Below are 18,102 nucleotides of genomic sequence, written 5' to 3'. Positions count from 1 at the left end.
TACGAAACGAAGAGACGCTTATTGCCATATTTTCCAACGGTGTAGGCATACCGATTGTATTACCCCAGGATTGTCTTTACAATTCAAACAACTTTTTTCCAAAAGCTATCAATTGTTAACATTAAATTTTATCTTTGCGTAATTGATTTTAGTATTATTAGCTTTAGGTTCTTAGCTTGTTATCACCACTAGCTTAACATGTATATTTAAAAAGAAGTAAGGCTATTTAGCTCAAATATATTTTCGCACCAGGGTGATCTAAATTTAATCAACATCAATTTAAAGTAATACTGATTAATGTGCCTTCTTCGAAGCTGAACCGACGTATTACTAAGTATGTGACCAAACAATATATGCCGAATGATAGCTAAAATCTCCTAACCAAATTGAGTACGTTTCTCAAAAATATGTAAGAAATTCTTGTCTAGAACAGTTCGAAAGTAAAACTGTAAGCAGCCGTTTTGAAACCAATAAATTTAACTTTATTTTGGTTAAGCATGTTACCGATGCATAATTAAAAAAAAAGTGTAACTTAAGTTCTGTTTATATAGTTTAATTTCGTTTTACACAGCAAAACTTTGTCACTATCAATTTAACTGATTTCTAAAAAAAAGTAATCAAAATGACCCTCCCGAAAAAAAAGTAAAATCACAAAAGTACTGAACTCCGTGGAAAATTCAATCGGAAAGTCCCTAATCTTAATTTTGTTTATAGCAAAATCAAATGACAAAACACATCAAACGAATGGACAACAACTGCCATATTTCTGACTTGGTACAGGCATTTTCAAATATATTAAATAGTGGATTGAACCTGGTTTTTTTTAGCATATGATGAAAATGGATGACAAACAATCTAAACTTATGCCTTGTATATTCAATTATGAGTTAAAGTGGATATGAGAAAGTTTGCAGGTATCATCTGATAATAATCTTTTAAGTATTATATATACTTAGTTCAATGATTAATCGTCAGACAAAATGATTTTCCGAGGGTGCAAATAAATCGCCACATCTCCCGTACTGCAATGGAACTACGGTCTTTAATTATCATATTCTAGCAGATTTATGATTTTGACCCTTTTTGATGAAACAAATACAGGTAAATTGGTCATACCTTTTATACGTAATGAAAAATAGAGAATAAACAAAATTTTCTGATTAAAATACATTTATGAGTGCTTAGTTCTTTGATTATCTGAGCCTAGTGCTTAAATATAAATAAAAAGAGTAAATTATATAAATGTATAATGATTTCAATTTTTTTCAGGAATGGTTATTGGACTTGTTGTGGGTGTGGTATTGTTTGTTGTCATTCTAGTTGTTACTCTTATATCCATTCGAAGGTATTGAACCTATTTGAAACCAAAAATTCTAAACGTCGTGTAGATTTTGTTTTGACAATACTTTAATTTATTGCAATTAAAACATTCAGTTTTAGGTAGCTATAAAGAAATAAGGTAAATTCTTTGTTCCTGTAACAAAAATGCAAAAATAAAAACGTTGAAACAAACCTTTTTGCAAAATTAAAAAAAATTAAAACTCTTTCAGCCAATCGTACTATGTTTGTATTTTTGAAAACGTTTAACAAGACGCATTAGATTCCGAAAAGGTTCAGTTATGATTCGTATTATTAAGATTTGACAAATAAAGTCTCTATATGATGCTCGAGATTGGAATATTTGAAAATCCGAAACACATAGAGCAAAGACCCGAAAACGACAAAAATGAAGAACAGAGTATTATGGTTGTCATTTAATTGCTTATATCCAGTTAATTTAAAGTTTGTTTGATAGTTGTCTCAATTATACGACATCTCCTTACTTTGATATTTTATTTTTCCAATATTTTTGGAAGCAATTTAAGAAAAGTAAAATGATCTCATGTTGAAGGCTAAAACAAACACGAAATGGTGAAAGGAAAAATGATTCATTTATTTGTATCAAAGTGTCCCCTTATAACTCTGCGCATTATTTCGCCTGAACAAGACAACTGTAAAAAAATGTAAAGTAATAATCTACGATTTATTTAAAATTTTAGGGTTTTAAGACCGGAGAAAGTAAAAGAGACAAAGAATCACGATATCCGTGCTTATGGTTATACTGGATCTCAAAACATTGGTATTGCAACTGGGCTTCCAAACAACACTACGAACTTGGATATAAAAAAGACAACTACCGATTATCACTACCAAACCCACACAAACTGTGTAGTTTCTGGTAGAAAACAGGATTTAAAGCAGACAAATTTAAATAATGATTATGCTACTGTTGACCCATCTACTGAACAAGGTCATATTTCTGAGATGATATCTAACAATGCATCTTCAAACAACTACTTAGTTTTAGATCCAAATATAACGGGTTACAACAGATCTGAAGACAAAACCAAAACTGATCAATATGAACTTGCCCAACCAGTCAATACACTTCAGGATAAAACAGGCTTTAATATAACAAATCGTACGGATGATACGTATTGTCTTTCGGAAGAAGGCGTTTATGATTCATCACGTGTCAATCGACATAAAGAATCTACAAACCACATTTACAGTCATACTGTCGATACGGTTTATGATTCTACAAGTCGTTACAGGTCGGATTCAGAAAACCCAGACACGTACGATCATTTCACTGGAAGGAAAACAGAAGACGAGTATGATATTTCAAAATGTTCTTAATTTTTTGGTGGAAGAAGACTTCAAGTCTTCTGAAGGACAATTGTGCCGACTTTAAAATCATTGAATTCTCCGTATACCCGGCATTTGTTTCTGTGTATTACAATTTCATTACAACTTCTGATTCCTGACATCGATTTTTACACATGATTAAGCATCTGAATCGTTTAATTTGTAAATTAGGATTGAAAAACAATCACTATCGTAAATATATACCCTTTTATTTATGTAAATTATTAGATTTCATCTTATGTACATGAACGTTATTTGTTTACTTGTAACCGGATGTTTTTACTGTAGATATTTGAAGTACGCATGCGTGAATTTGGCATCGGGAAAACTCGCCCTGTTTACATGTTCGACCTTGAAGTTACGAATTTGCAGACAAGAAGATTTTGTTTTTAATAAATAGAAAGGATCTATTTCTTAATAAATAAATTGTTGTCTTTATTCATTGTTTTCCTTTGTCATGTGAGTTAGATGCCCTTCTACTTCAAATGGTTTGAATCTATTTATAAAATTATTCAAGACTCAGTTGACAAGAGCAGTACGTTGCTGCTGGGAGAATTTAGATTCAACTCTAAATGCTCATAGAATAAGAAATATAATCTAAACTGAATGTACCTCCTTCTGAATAATTTATTGCAATATAAATATAAATCCCATTTGACAAAAGAAATCTGACTTTTGTCAGAAATATTTGTTTCACATGTTTCACATGTGCAAAGGTAATCACGTGTGGCGGCCATATTGGTTTGTTTACAGAGATGTGAAGATGCCTCTAGAACCATGACCTAAACATAAATAGTCCGAAAACGTAAACTTTATGTAATACTATTTTATCAATCATGATTATTTTCATAAATTTAAATTTGAATATTTAAAGAAATAAAATTATATCAATTACGATTTTAGATCAGAAATTCTACACAGACATGCTTTGATCTATTTATAGCCAAATTAGTTTACCTGTGTGAAAATGTAAATAATGGTCTAAATGGATATTAATTTGTTTATTAAACAAGTAAAGAAGTAAAGACAAACTATGGATGGAAGATAATAATTCACATAATTATTTCAGGACATTTGATTAATTAATTTCTTCTTCTTCTTCTTCTTCTTCTTCTTCTTCTTCTTCTTCTTCTTCAAACTTTACATACTTTTTTGTTATATTAATCTAAAGATCTGTATACGTTTTGGTTTTGATTCAAAATTTTATTTAAGTGATAATTAGTTTTTTTGAAGAAAAAAAAAAGGGGGAATGAGGGGTTTCATATGTCTCTCCGTATCTCAAAAACAATAAATAGAACTAAGCAGCCTGGGTTAGTGGGGGTGCTTTTATGGTAATTCAAATTACCTTTTATTCACCTTCTTCCACCTCATAGCTATCAGCTCTTTGATTAAATCTAATACATGTAGAATATACAATTATTTGAATTTCTATGAATTCAGGGATACTTTCAGCAACAACGATAATAAAGAAAAACACAAAAATAGATTTAGAATATAATAAAAAAATATCTCTCAAAAACAATGCGATGGCAATTTGTAAATTTCAAAAGCAATACAGGGTTTTTCTGTTAACTTTCATTATTAGAACACGATACCAAAATTACAATTTTCGATTTTTTTTTATCAACACTAGATATATCATGCATATGCTATTCACCGAGGACATGTCTCTGAGGTTATTAAATAATTGTATAAACTGGAACTTTGGGTCCTCAATGCTCTTTACCTTTGTACTTGTTTGGTTTTATAACTATTTTGATATGATCGTCACTGAAGAGTCTTATGTAGACGAAACGCGAGTCTGGCGTATTAAATTATAATCCTGGTACCTTTGATAATTATTTAATATACATGTTATGTCTATCAAATGTTTAAAATCAAAGACAGTTTGATCACACGGGAAAAAGACAGAAAATACAAGAACTAGGCTATGCCACTTTTTCGAAGTTAAAGGTTTGAAAAAAAAGTATTTTATCTGATGTGTTCTAAAATAAAATTAATCTTCTTCCATGAAAAACTTTAACGGTAAATTTCAGATATTATGCTGCAGATATTGAGACATTCTGATTGCTTCATATAGTATTTTTAGTTGCTTTAAGTTGGATTGCTAATTTGATCTTCTAAATAAAAGACATTTATAAGCTTTAACAGTTCGTAAGTAATTTGCACATATGTACATGTTCAATGGTTTGTACTAAAGATAATTTTGTTTCTTTGAATTACAATAATTAGTCACTTTGATACACTAAAACTTTTGCCATTTCGTCAATCGTGTTCTTTCCGATTTCTATTCATTTGCTCCTCAAGTTCGTATCTATCAATTACTAGTTTTCTTGTGTCACAAATTAAGAATAGTTTTCCTTAGAGGGATGTCGAGTGATATATCAGAAGTTTATTACATATTTTGTGTTTGTTCCACAACTTCATACTGATTATAATTCGATTCCCTATTTGTTAAGCCTATTTGGTTGTCAAGGTCAACATATTCATTTGCGGCGGCGTAGTCATATTCAGTGTTAGATACAGCACGACTGCCTGATATACTTGGAACATTCATGTATGGTTTCGTATTGTTTCTAATTTCTAGGGTACGATACTCGTGGCCTTGAACGTTCTTTGTTGGAATTGTATAATTATCTGAAGTTATAACATTTTTGAACATGTCCCTCTTTTCACTCATACCAATATATCTAAAATTCAATATAAAATGTATAATTAACACTATATTTGACTGTTTGCTGATTTAAAAATTTTGAACAAAAAATACAGTAAAAGCTTTTCAATCAGTGTTGATCAGAATATTAGTTCATCTTATAATTTCATTTATATGCTAAGTTGCAGATCGGCTGCGACTTTTCATCATAAGAGGTTTCAGATATACACATGTACAACATATCTATGTCATCTACACATAAATCGATGGCGCATTGATATTTGTTTAGATAAACAAGACTATGCAGGAATATCATATATATTTAATCGTCAATTATATATTATAATTGTTCGCATGACGGTAGACCGATATCTAGAGTCAGCAAATACTACAGCGTACTGGTAAAGTTGTATATTTTGTATATCTTGAAAAAAATTACATAAACTTCAACTAGTTTATACAAATGTATCAAACCATATCTCCTTATGTTTATAATGTAGATTGAAATATGAAATTATCAATTAAATTCAGTACTATTTTAAAATAACTAGGTCAGTACAGTTGCCTGCCCTTTACTAGTCTTTATCTCTAAAGTACCCAGTAAAGGTTATTCATGAACACCTGCCTAACGTATCTCGGTATTACACTTCTTCTTTAGACAATTGATTTTTTTTTCTTATTTTAACATTGTGTTGAACATTTGTTATTTTCATTAAATATATATTGTGTTCTAGTTATAACGAAATAAAATTTAAAGTAGAAACTTAATACCTTTTTAAAAGTATTACTGCTACGACGCCAACACATATTAACAGTACCAAACCGATCACCAGTCCAATTATCATCCCTGAAATTTGAAAACATTAAATATAAACATTAGTTTAAAAATCAAAACATGTAAATTATAATTAATGGTACTTTAAATGCATTTCTGGTAAACATTCAATATGTGCACCCGAATGCATTGAAGAAAGATACAAAATCAAAAACATGGTGTACAGCAGCAACTTTCGTTTTAAGCAAGAAACTTTTTAAAGTTTACTTATGAGACGAATAAAAGATAAAACGGTGTATATTTTACATTTATTGTCTGGTTATGAGAGTAATAGAATTAAATTGAAAATTAAAATTTCGAGAATAATTTATATATATATATAGATACACGACTTAACCAAATATTCCATATAGAAGGTTGAAAATGGACATTGATTCTTAATGTTACTGCAGTTTGATGTCGGGCATAATCTTGTACAAATTAAAAATATAGTTCTTTATTATAAAGATTGCTTTTCTACCAGCCCAGTAGTCAGCACTTCGGTGTTGACATGAATATCAATTATATGGTCAGTTTTATAAATTTCCTGTTAAAAATCTTTGAATTTTTCGAAAAACTAAGGATTTTGTTATCCCAGGAATATATTACCATAGTCGTATTTGGCACAGCTTTTTGGAATGTTGGGTCATTAAATGCTCTTCAATTTTGTACTTGTTTGGCTTTATAACTGTTTTGATCTGAGCGTCACTGATGAGTCTTATGTAGACGAAACGCGCATCTGGCGTATTAAATTATAATCCTGGTACCTTTGATAACTGTTTATATTACACTACTGGGTCGATGCCACTGCTGGTACGTTTCGTCCCCGAGGGTATCACCAGCCCAGTAGTCAGCACTTCGATGTTGACATGAATATCAATGATATGGTCATTTTTATAAATTTCCTGTTAAAAATCTTTGAATTTTTCGAAAAACTAAGGATTTTGTTATCCCAGGAATAGATAACCTTAGCCGTATTTGGCACAACCTTTTGGAATTTTGGGTCATTAATGCTCTTCAACTTTGTACTTGTTTGGCTTTATAACTGTTTTGATCTGAGTGTCACTGATGAGTCTTGTGTAGACGAAACGCGCGTCTGGCGTATTAAATTTTATAATCCTGTTATCTTTGATAACTGTTCATACATCTTAAAAAATGTCTGAAATATAATGAACAGCAATATATATTCACAGGGCAAATCTATATAATTAAAAAATACGGTTTAGTCAGACTGAGTACATTCTTGATAAACTCATTGCCACTCCCAACTATATATATTAAGTTAATTGTCTGTTTATGACTGTTTGAAACGTGGAAACTGCTTTTCATGTTATCTTTGAATAGCTGTTTAAAAAAACCACTTAAAAAACATGAAAAACAAGTATGATAGTTATAATACTATTGATAGTTTACCTGTATTTCCCGTTTCTCCAATATCTTTCTCATGTGCTTCAAAATTTGTTAAAGGCCCTGGAAGAATATGTATATAAATTTAATATTACTTTCTTACAAATTTTCTAGAAATAATTACAGTTGTGACAGAGTTAAGAGCAGTGACTCCTGACGAAGACAACTGACAATTTCGTTTATTTGCAGATAATTATTGTTGTTGTATAAAGTATTATGATTCTCAAGAGTATGGTCAAAATAAAAAAAAAATGGCAGAACACGTCAATAAAGCTAACTTCTATCACTTGTTCTGACAGTTTTGATGTAAAAAAAACAAGTGGCAGTTTGATCATTCTTAAAAGGTAGAAAAAGATAAAAAAAAATATTTTACCCTGCTACATATCAAAGGAGCTGTCAAAGGAAAGCATCCACGTCAATAATAAAACATATACTAGTATGTTATTTCAATAATTTAGTGTTGGTTGCACATTATGATTATTCCCGTTCCATGTATTCACAAAGTTTAAGAAACCATTTATCGTCATTCTTTTGGAAATAACTCCATACAGGCGGAGAATGGCAGTCTATTGACATAGTCTATATGAATAGACTCATCATAGATACCAGGATTAAAATTTTCTATTTACGCGAGACGTCGTGTTTTGTCCACAAAAGACTCATCAGTGACGCTCGAATCAAAAAATGTTAAAAGGCTAAATAAAGTACAAAGTTGAACAGCAATGAGGACAAAATATTCTTAAAGTTTTGCCAAATACAGCTAAGGTAATCTATTCATGAGGTAAAAAAGCCTTAGTATTTCAAACAAAAATTCAAAGTTTTGTTAACAGTTAATTTATAATTATGAACATATCAATGATAACTCAAGTCAACACAGAAGTGCTAACTACTGGGCTGGTGATACCCTCGGGGATTTAAAACTTCAACAGCAGTGGCACCGAACCAGTGGTTGTAAATAAACTCATCATAGATACCAGGATTACAATTTTATATATTACCCCAGACGCGCGTTTCGTCTACTAAAGACCCATTAGTGAATTGTGACAGTGATAGACGAATTGGTATGCTACTAAATACGATAAAAGATAGACATGAATCCTTTTCAAATTCAGTGGTATTTAGATGACGACGACTATGTTATCATAGATAGTTCTATTTTTACATCTTTAAACATGCTCTAAAAATACCTACCAAACGGTAATCCTAAAGCTACCGTTATATTGGATACATCATATGTTGTCATAAATCCACCACAACCTCCCATATGCATCTCAAAATCAAAATAAAATTCACTACTCATGGATAAACTGTTATTTATTGATGACGAATAATCCATTAAACCGGTCATAAAGGTGTTTGACCTGCCAACTCTCCTCGGATAGCTTCTATTCGGATTGAAATAGAAAGTTATGTAGCTATTTGGATTTGCGTCACAGTTTCTGAAGGTAAAATCCCTGTCCCCAGCACGGTATCCTTGTGTGTTTTTTTCGCTTGCTATGCTAGTTGGTAAAAATCCAAGAAACAGATATGGCGACATGTGATCGGCATTTGTGCTTTGAGGGCCTTGATATGAATTATGGTTGTTATATCCGAAGTAGAGATCTGACTTATTTTGATATCCTGTCAAATTTTCTACAGAAACGTCTTTTTGTGTACCGTCGTTCCACCTGATACGAATTTTAGTAAAGTTTCTAGTGTTGTATAACTTTGACATGTCAATTGATGTGTTATATGACGACTTTGATATAAATGTATACACCCAATCATCTTCAAAGAAGCAATATACCTTGAAAGGGTTTTCACCATGATAAAGTATATATTCTCCACTGTTTTTTCGATTCTTTGACAAATATACTTCTTTGCAGGAATCTGAAAGCAGTTATGAAACTTTAAACATTTATGGTGACTTGAATAACACCGGTATCACTCAGATTACAATTCTACCTTGACAGGTAAGTTTGTATTTAGCCTATAAAATACTTATTTAGCCTTGAGAATTGAAAGGTCAGTTTATCCCATTCATACAATAGAAGTTTACCTATAAGGGTCAGAATGAGGTTTACAGAATAGAGAATAAATGTAATAGCAAAAAAAAAAATAGAGAATAGAGAAAATGAACAACAAAATAAAGAATAGAGAATAATGCGGTGCAAAAGTATAAAGAATAAATGTGCAAAATAAAAAGGAAACTTAGGTAACTGTAATGCAATACCGATAATATAATGATCAATGTGCATAATTGATAAATAATCTTGTAACAGAAAGACTATATAGTAAAATCATTTTCATGAGAATTTGCTTTACAGAATGAGAGTTATTTTTAAGGCTATTAAAAGAAAAATGCCCTAAAAATTTAAAGAATACAGATATTAAAAAACCCATGCAGGTCCTCATGTCATTTACATTGTCAAAATATAGGACACATCTAGTCAAACTGGTTTTAAACCAGACATCTAGTCAAACTGGTTTGGTATAACTGACTGTTTCTTGCCCTAGATGTCTATTTCACAGTGACCTTATGTGTTTGTGCTAAGAGTACATTGTACTGTCAAATTCATTGATTTTCTGTTGGGACATGACCTACATTGTAAACATGCAAAATAGTGGCTTGAGATTTTAACTGATATTAGTATAATAAAATAAAATTTGGAATATTATATCCTTGTTGATGATGGGTTTTTTTGGGACCAAGATGTTTTCTTCATTCTTGTTCACATTATGATTATTTTAACTTTCAACATTGTTCAATGCACATTTAAAGATAGAAAAAATTTCAGCTCTCATTTAAAATATTTTGCAACTTAATAATAATCTGTCAGATTTGGTGTAAACAAAAAACAAGACCCTGCAAGCATGGTCTATTTCTATAACAGTCAATCAGATAGTTGTTTATGCCCCACCTACGATAGTAGAGGGGCATTATGTTTTCTGGTCTGTGCGTCCGTACGTCCGTCCGTCTGTCCCGCTTCAGGTTAAAGTTTTTGGTCAAGGTAGTTTTTGATGAAGTTAAAGTCCAATCAACTTGAAACCTTGTACACATGTTCCTTATGATATGATCTTTCTTATTTTAAAGCCAAATTAAACTTTTGACCCCAAATTCACGGTCCACTGAACATAGAAAATGAAAGTGCATGTTTCAGGTTAAAGTTTTTGGTCAAGGTACTTTTTGATGAAGTTGAAGTCTAATCATCTTGATACTTAGTACACATGTTCCCTATGATATTATCTTTCTAATTTTAATGCCTAATTATATTTTTTATCCCATTTCACGGTCCATTGAACATGGAAAATGATAGTGCGAGTGGGGCATCCGTGTACTTTGGACACATTCTTGTTTTATATCTGAAAAAAAAACTACCATGTAAAGAAATATGCAATTAAAAGGCCTAAAATAACCCCTAAAATTCAACATTAACAGATTTTTAACAATTAAATCAAGATGCACAAAGTTTTAAGTATTAGTCAGAATATAGGGTTCTTTTGTACTTTAAAAATATCACAATAACAATAAAGTGACCTTAATTTTGGACAAGGTAAATTGCATGAAGCCAAATTTATCAACCTCTATTGTATGAATGGGAAACTGACCTTTCAATTCTCAAGGCTAAATAAGTATTTTATAGGCTAAATACAAACTTACCTGTCAAGGTAAGTTTGTATTTAGAGTGATACTGGTGTTATTCAAGTCACCATTATGTTCTATAAGAGAGGTAGGCCCTCTGTATTTTGTTCAAAAACCTCGATAAACAAACTTTTTACTTTAATTTTTACTTGAATTTACAGTATCACCATTCCATATCAGTCTGATTAGTGTGTACCATGGTGTACCTTATAATTGCCTCAAGATATCCCTAAACGACAATTTTTACAGACTTTGTCTTATTTGTAATATTTTTACGAACCATGCATGATTCCAAGTTTAACCAAAGCAAAAATCCTATTGTCAATACAGTTAAATATTGTGTATATGATTTTTCGGCAATTAATTGATTGATGTTTGTATAAGTGAAAACTCTAATATTCAAATACAAGTAAGATTTCACAACTTTTATGTTTTGACAATGTTAGTGAAACAGTGAAAGTTGATCTTACCTCTTTGTGTCATAACTTTTATTTAAAATAAGACGTTCTTTTAGGCCAAATCATTCACTACCGCATGTGTGATATTCATAATTGCTGTCATGACAAACACATCTTTATTTTTTTTGAAAAGGACTAATTGAGTTGTGTTTGACTTTTAGTATATTTGTAGGGTTGTTTACCGTGGCAGCAGTGACACAGTCTCATTTAGTTTTGTAGGTTCATGAAAACCCCGATTTTTTTTTATCTGGAACTTTTTTGTACCTTATGGTCATCGGGTCGTCTCCCGAATTCCTCTAAGTTCTGTGTCAGAATAAATGTATTATCGAGTTTACGAGCTTTTATCCTTTTAAATTGGTGAGACATTATTTTCATACTTTCTAATAATGCAAGATGCAATAGAGAAAGTTTAAAAGAAGTAAGGGATTTGTAAAAGTAAAACCACAAAAATACTGAGCTCCGAGGAAAATCAAAATGGAATGTCTTAATCAAATGGCTAAATTAAAAGCTGAAACACATCAAACGAATAGACAACAACCGTCATATTCCTGACTAAGTACAGTTATTATTAACATGCGACTTTGGTCACTACTCCTTTTTCAATTATCTTACTTAAATATGTTCGCTCCTATAGATGGTTTTCCATCGATGATTTTACCCACACTTTACCGGATTTGTAATCACATAAGCAACACGACGGGTGCCGCATGTGGAGCAGGATCTGCTTACCCTTCCGGAGCACCTGAGATCACCCCTAGTTTTTGGTGGGGTTCGTGTTGTTTATTCTTTAGTTTTCTATGTTGTGTCATGTGTACTATTGTTTTTCTGTTGGTCTTTTTCATTTTTAGCCATGGCGTTGTCAGTTTGTTTTGGATTTGCGAGTTTGACTGTCCCTTTGGTGTCTTTCGTCCCTCTTTTATAGCCTGCGTCGCCATCTTGTAGGGCAATCAGAGCGAATCAAGGTGTTACACGTAATCGGATTAAATATTAACATTTTGCCGTTAGCTATGGTTAATACTTGTGTTGTTTACGGTTGTACAATTAAAGCCTGGAGATACTGGTTTAAAGCTTTTTGACATTTCTAAACTTATTAAACACCAGGGAATTCAGACAAAAGAGCTTTCAATAGAACCTCGCTATTGAATTTTTGCCAGATATTCGGAGTTTTCTTGTTGTAACTATGTAGTGCCATAAAAAAATCCCCGTTAACCCCTACTTTTCTTTTCATAGATTTTATTACATATAGTTTAAAAAGCAATTGTTGAAAATCCTATAAAATCCTTGTTATTTTCTCATATTTTTTTTAAGAAGAAGAGTACCAATGGTAAATTTATGAAAAGTCTAGAGAGAATTATTTCCCGCCAGATTTTCAATGGCTTTTATCTCGAAAACAAGTACTCGGATCCTTCATTTTTTCTGCTTTTTTAGTTTCTTTATTTAAATACTATCAACGTATAACAGTCTTGTTATGAAAAACTTGTTATTTTGTAACATTGTAGCAAAATCCTTAACCTTTTCCATGTAAATGACCGGCTTTATAAAGTTTTGAACCGTATCTTTAGATATTTTTATTTGATTGTCTTTGTTTCCTTTACGCTCGGAAAAATGTTTCCCTACACGGCTACAGGTAAAACCTATTATGTATCCGACAAATTTAAGAAGGTTTTGTGTGCAATTCCTTTTACACGCTTAAAAGTAAAATAACAAAAATACATAACTACAAGCTAAGGGAAATTATAGTTGGAAATTCCTTTATAATTAAATGGCAAAATCAAAAGCTCAAACACATCTCACGAATGAAAAAGAACTGTAATATTCCTGAATTGGTACATTTTCTTATGTAGAAAATGGTCGAGTAAAACTTGTTTTAAAGCTAGCTAGACCTCTCACTTGTACATGACGTACAGTCGTATTGAATTCAATAATATTGATAACAACGTTTGAGAAAACCAAACAGGTGTAATAGATTAACATGTCAAAATTTGGGGTACAGCAATCGATAAAGTAATATAATCTTAGTACATAAAAACAAGTAACTGTTTCAACACAGAAACACATCATGAGATATAGACCAAGTACATAAGCAAACAAGAAAAACAGAAATTCAAAATTGACTATAGCACAATAACACAATGGCGGGATGTTAAAGATAACATACTTATTTTTTTGTACACCAGCCGCGCGTTTCGCCTAAAAAAAGACTGAGTCTCATAAGTGACACTATAAGAAGGGTTAAAGGTCCTATAATCTTCTATAAGAGATACATTAAGGACCAAAAATTCCTTTATGCCAAACAAAACTTATATTGTCTATTCATGTGGTAGAAATTAAAATCCTTAGTATTTCGAACAGTTAAAGTTTATTTACAGTTCCTTTATAAAAATAACAATCAATGACAATTCATATCAACAAAGAAGTTATGTGACTATTGGGCTGGTGATATGGTGGTATATAGTTGGGCAAACCTCCATCAGCAGTGACATCGACCCATCAGTTGGAAAAAAAACTCATCAAAGATACGATGCTTATAATTGTGTACGCTAGACGTGAGTGTTGTCTACTGTGGAAAGCCAAACGTTGACCTGTAATCGTTTACCTCCTTATTTGTCCTTTTGGTCTTAAGTGGATAGTGTTGTTACATGATAAATAGATAGCATTTTATTTGCAAAACATTTAAGAATTTTTGGTCCTCAATTTTCTTCAACTTCGCACTTAATTTTACCTTTTTAACATTCTTGGATTCGAGCGTCACTGATGAGTCTTTTGTAGACGTCTAGCACATATATAAAATTTCTATCCCGGCTGGTATCTGTGTTAAGTTTATTTACAACCACTGGGTCGATGTCACTGTTGGTGAAGTTTTTATTCCCCGAGGGTATCACCAGCCCAGTAGTCAGCACATCTGTGTGGACAGGAATTATCATTGATATGTTCATACTTATAAATAGGGCTCTTCACGGTTAGTTCGGCCATATTGGATAGGGGCAGATTTTCATAATAGAGGTAAAAATGGTGTGAAAAATACGGGAAAACATCATTAAAACAGAGCTGTTGCTTGGAAACACACATAGGATTTCCCACACTTTCATACCATTTCCACCTCCTTCCAAAAAATCTGCCCCCTATCCAATATGGCCGAACTAACCGTGAAGAGCCCTATTAACTGTATACAAAACTTCGAGCGTCACTGATGAGTCTTTTTGTCTGGATATATGAAATATCTATCCTTATATCTTAATAAACCTTTGATGAGTTCATTTACAGGGGAGTAGTATTAAATACAAATACTCACTGAATGCTTCTATAGACGGAGATAAACACATCAGTATCGTGCACATATACAAACTTATGGAAATTGGAGACATGTTGCGCAAAAGAAATTCACCTAAAAATTAAAAAATAAAATAAAAAATAACGCATACCAATGAATTATACCGTAAAAGTTATTTCAGCTTACCAGTTCTGTAAAGATGTCTAACAATGTTCTTTCTGTAGTTTTTAATTGTATTTCAGCGTAACAGTCACTTTAGAATATCTTACATAAACAGTACAACTCGTCAATCAGTTTGAGTGATGGGGGAATTATTTATAATTTTAATGACTTGACCTACATTTTATTATGTTTACATGTACAAATTTCAAAAAGCGTTCCCATAAAGAAAAACTATAATGATTCGTAAAAAGAAATCAGCTGATTCAATATGATTGAAGTCCAGTGGCGGATCTAGAAATTTTCATAAGTGGGGGCCCACTGGCTCAGCTGCCTAATGAGAGAGGGAGCGCTACACAGGCAAAATTAGCTCACATGAATTTCACATCAATCTCACGTGAAATTCACATGAAAAATTTCATGTGAGATTCACCTCAATCGAGCTTATACATGAAACTCACGTGAAAATTTTCATGTGAATTTCACGTGAATTGAGATTCACATGATTCTGATGTGAAATTTTTCACATGAATTTCACGTGAAATTAACAAAAAAAAAATTGATATTTTTCATGATTTTAATTAAATTTGAAAATTTTATATGTTATTTGAATTACTCTATTTTAAAAATTCATGTGAATTTCACATGAAAAATTTTACGTGATTTTCATGTGAAATTCACATGAGTTTCACATGAGAACCACGTGAAACTCACAAAAATTGTTTTCACGTGAGTTTCACGTATAAGCTCGTTTGAGGTGAAATTGATGTGAATTTCACGTGAGATTCACATGAATTTAAATTCACGTGAAATTGATGTGAGTGAAATTTGCCTGTGTACCGTCACGCTTCAGTGATTCTCTTTATAATTAACCAATTGTTTTCTCAAAAAGGGGGCCCAGGCCCCCTACTCCCCTCTAAATCCGCCTCTGTAGGTCCCTCTAACGAATTCAGCTTCTCATATATGGGGTCATATATAACAATTAAAAATAAGCGATGTTCTTTCGGTAAACTTATGTTAATTATTGGGAAATGTCGTTTAAGATGTGGCTGTATATAATTATCACGGAAACAAATTGAAGATTAATGATAAAACTCAAACACATCAAAATATACACACCTTTGTGTAAAAGAGCATTAATATATTTACCTGCATAGGTTTGTTTCTTTTCGAAATGAGAACTACACACGGATGTAGTTGTCACACAATGTTACAAAAATAGATAACGCATGACATTTAATTTGCTATTAAACTATCAAGGATGCAGTTGTTAACTTATAAAACTTATAGTGAAATACAATTGTCATCATAACAAAATAGGGCGTTTTGTGCGATTTGTCATTTACATTAAAGAGTTGTTTTACAATTTGAAGCCATTTTAATGAGAAGCTTGAACAAAGTTTAAATGCATTTTTTGATTCGTTTCTCATTCGAATATAAAGTATTTAACTAACATAAAACCACAATACTTATGCATTTAAAAGTAAAAGCACCATATTAGAAATTATAGTACCATATGATAAGTGTGCAGCTTACTTTATTAATTCATTTACATGATAGTGCAAGTAAGATTCTAGCAAAGAAGAAAGACATGAATATAAACCTATAGATCAACAACAATTTAACTTCTTAATATCTTCACTGATACCAAGAACCACATTCAACAATTTGGCATGGATGTTGTTTTTGTAAATCCTACCACTTTTGCACATACAATCGCTAGACTCTCAGTGTAGGTTATTGACTGTTTATTTGAGTGCAAAAACGTATAATTTTAAAGTTACTGGACAATATATTTAAATTCGACTGACTACATAATCTATTTTTAAAGTATGCAACCTATTTGACAGAGTAGCACCCTTTTTAAGCATTTTTATACTCTATAAAACAAATACATTGTTATAAATGGTTGCAAACCAAACTCATTCAAATATGAATAGATATAATCCTTGTATTCTACATCCACCGTATTGAACATCGCCACTACTCTATGTAATATCATATCCCTATCTACAAATACAAACCCTCAAAATGTGTACATATGTGTTCCTAAATTTCAACAAATAGAGTTTTTTTTTTTGTTTATTTAAAAAAAAGGTTTCTTTTAAAATCTATATATAAGAAGATGCGAAATGAGTTTGTTTTGGACAATAAACAAGATAATGCATGTTTGTAATGTTCACGGTTTGGTTGTACGTACTCTTCTATGTGTAGGATGGTGTGATTTCTTATCACATGTTATTAAGTACTTTAAGCTTGTTTTCAGCTACAGCGACCTATCTTTATTATGGTATATGTTGTTATTTATTCATCGTCTTTTATATTTGTTAATAATAAAAATAAGCATACCCACTATTGCTTGTAATTTTCATTTCCAAAACAAACTGTAAGTTCCTTTATTATGATGCATGCATACCAAATACCTGGGAACTAATATAGTATTTCCAGCTAACACATTAGTAGAAATCCTTTGATCATTCCACAAAAACATAGAATTTCATACAGCAACGAGAAGACACGATCTTATTCAATGATCAGAACACATTACTAATCCAAACAAACAAACAGCGAAAGAAAACTAATAAAATTGGTAATTGATATTCGTCTAATCTAATTCCAGCTGCAAGCTTCTAATGCCTCGTGTAGAAGTACGTTAAGAAATAACTATTTGAGGGGTCCGTAAGTGACCCTTTTCAGGGCAAACTTTTCTTCCCTATCCAACAAGCCTTCGTTTTTCAGTGGTAGTCGGAATTCCCCCGAATGGTCTTTACTACAGGACCTACCTGGTGTACAAGTATTTATTGCTCATTTGTTCTCGTCCATGAATGCAAAATTTACTCTTGGACGTTAAGCAACCGAAAATGAATCAATTAAAAAATATCACATAGACCCTGTCAGACCAACATGTATACATTACAATTATCCCATACACTAAAATAAAGTTGACCTTTTCCTTATAGTACAAACAAAACATGTCAGACATGTACATATAAAAAATTTATGCACACGAAACATAGTTGGCCTACCGGG

At 31.6% G+C, this 18,102-nt stretch overlaps 1 protein-coding gene across 1 annotated transcript; it reads right to left on the bottom strand.

Moving 5' to 3' along the window:
- Window positions 1-4,514: 4,514 nt before the first annotated feature.
- On the bottom strand, window positions 4,515-16,305 carry LOC139488559 (uncharacterized). The gene is made up of 6 exons (XM_071274285.1): window positions 16,222-16,305; window positions 14,935-15,027; window positions 8,754-9,431; window positions 7,569-7,625; window positions 6,113-6,188; window positions 4,515-5,378 (listed from the first exon to the last, which is right to left on the bottom strand). The coding sequence occupies exons 2-6, from the start codon at window positions 15,005-15,007 to the stop codon at window positions 5,084-5,086; spliced, it is 1,179 nt and encodes a 392-aa protein (XP_071130386.1). The 5' UTR covers window positions 15,008-15,027; window positions 16,222-16,305; the 3' UTR covers window positions 4,515-5,083.
- Window positions 16,306-18,102: the final 1,797 nt, after the last annotated feature.

This window comes from Mytilus edulis, chromosome 9 (assembly GCF_963676685.1).
Source record: "Mytilus edulis chromosome 9, xbMytEdul2.2, whole genome shotgun sequence".
In the NCBI taxonomy this organism is placed as follows: domain Eukaryota; kingdom Metazoa; phylum Mollusca; class Bivalvia; order Mytilida; family Mytilidae; genus Mytilus; species Mytilus edulis.
This window is presented reverse-complemented; position numbering and strand designations above follow the sequence as displayed.

What these genes read in the sequence shown, in the direction of transcription:
- LOC139488559 (XM_071274285.1), bottom strand. Translation starts at nt 15,007, where the DNA reads ATGTCTCCAATTTCCATAAGTTTGTATATGTGCACGATACTGATGTGT. An exon ending in TCCGTCTATAGAAGCATTCA is followed by an intron (nt 9,432 to 14,934) that starts GTGAGTATTTGT and finishes AACTGCTTTCAG; the next exon opens with ATTCCTGCAAAGAAGTATAT. An exon ending in TGGAGAAACGGGAAATACAG is followed by an intron (nt 6,189 to 7,568) that starts GTAAACTATCAA and finishes TTCAAATTTCAG; the next exon opens with GGATGATAATTGGACTGGTG.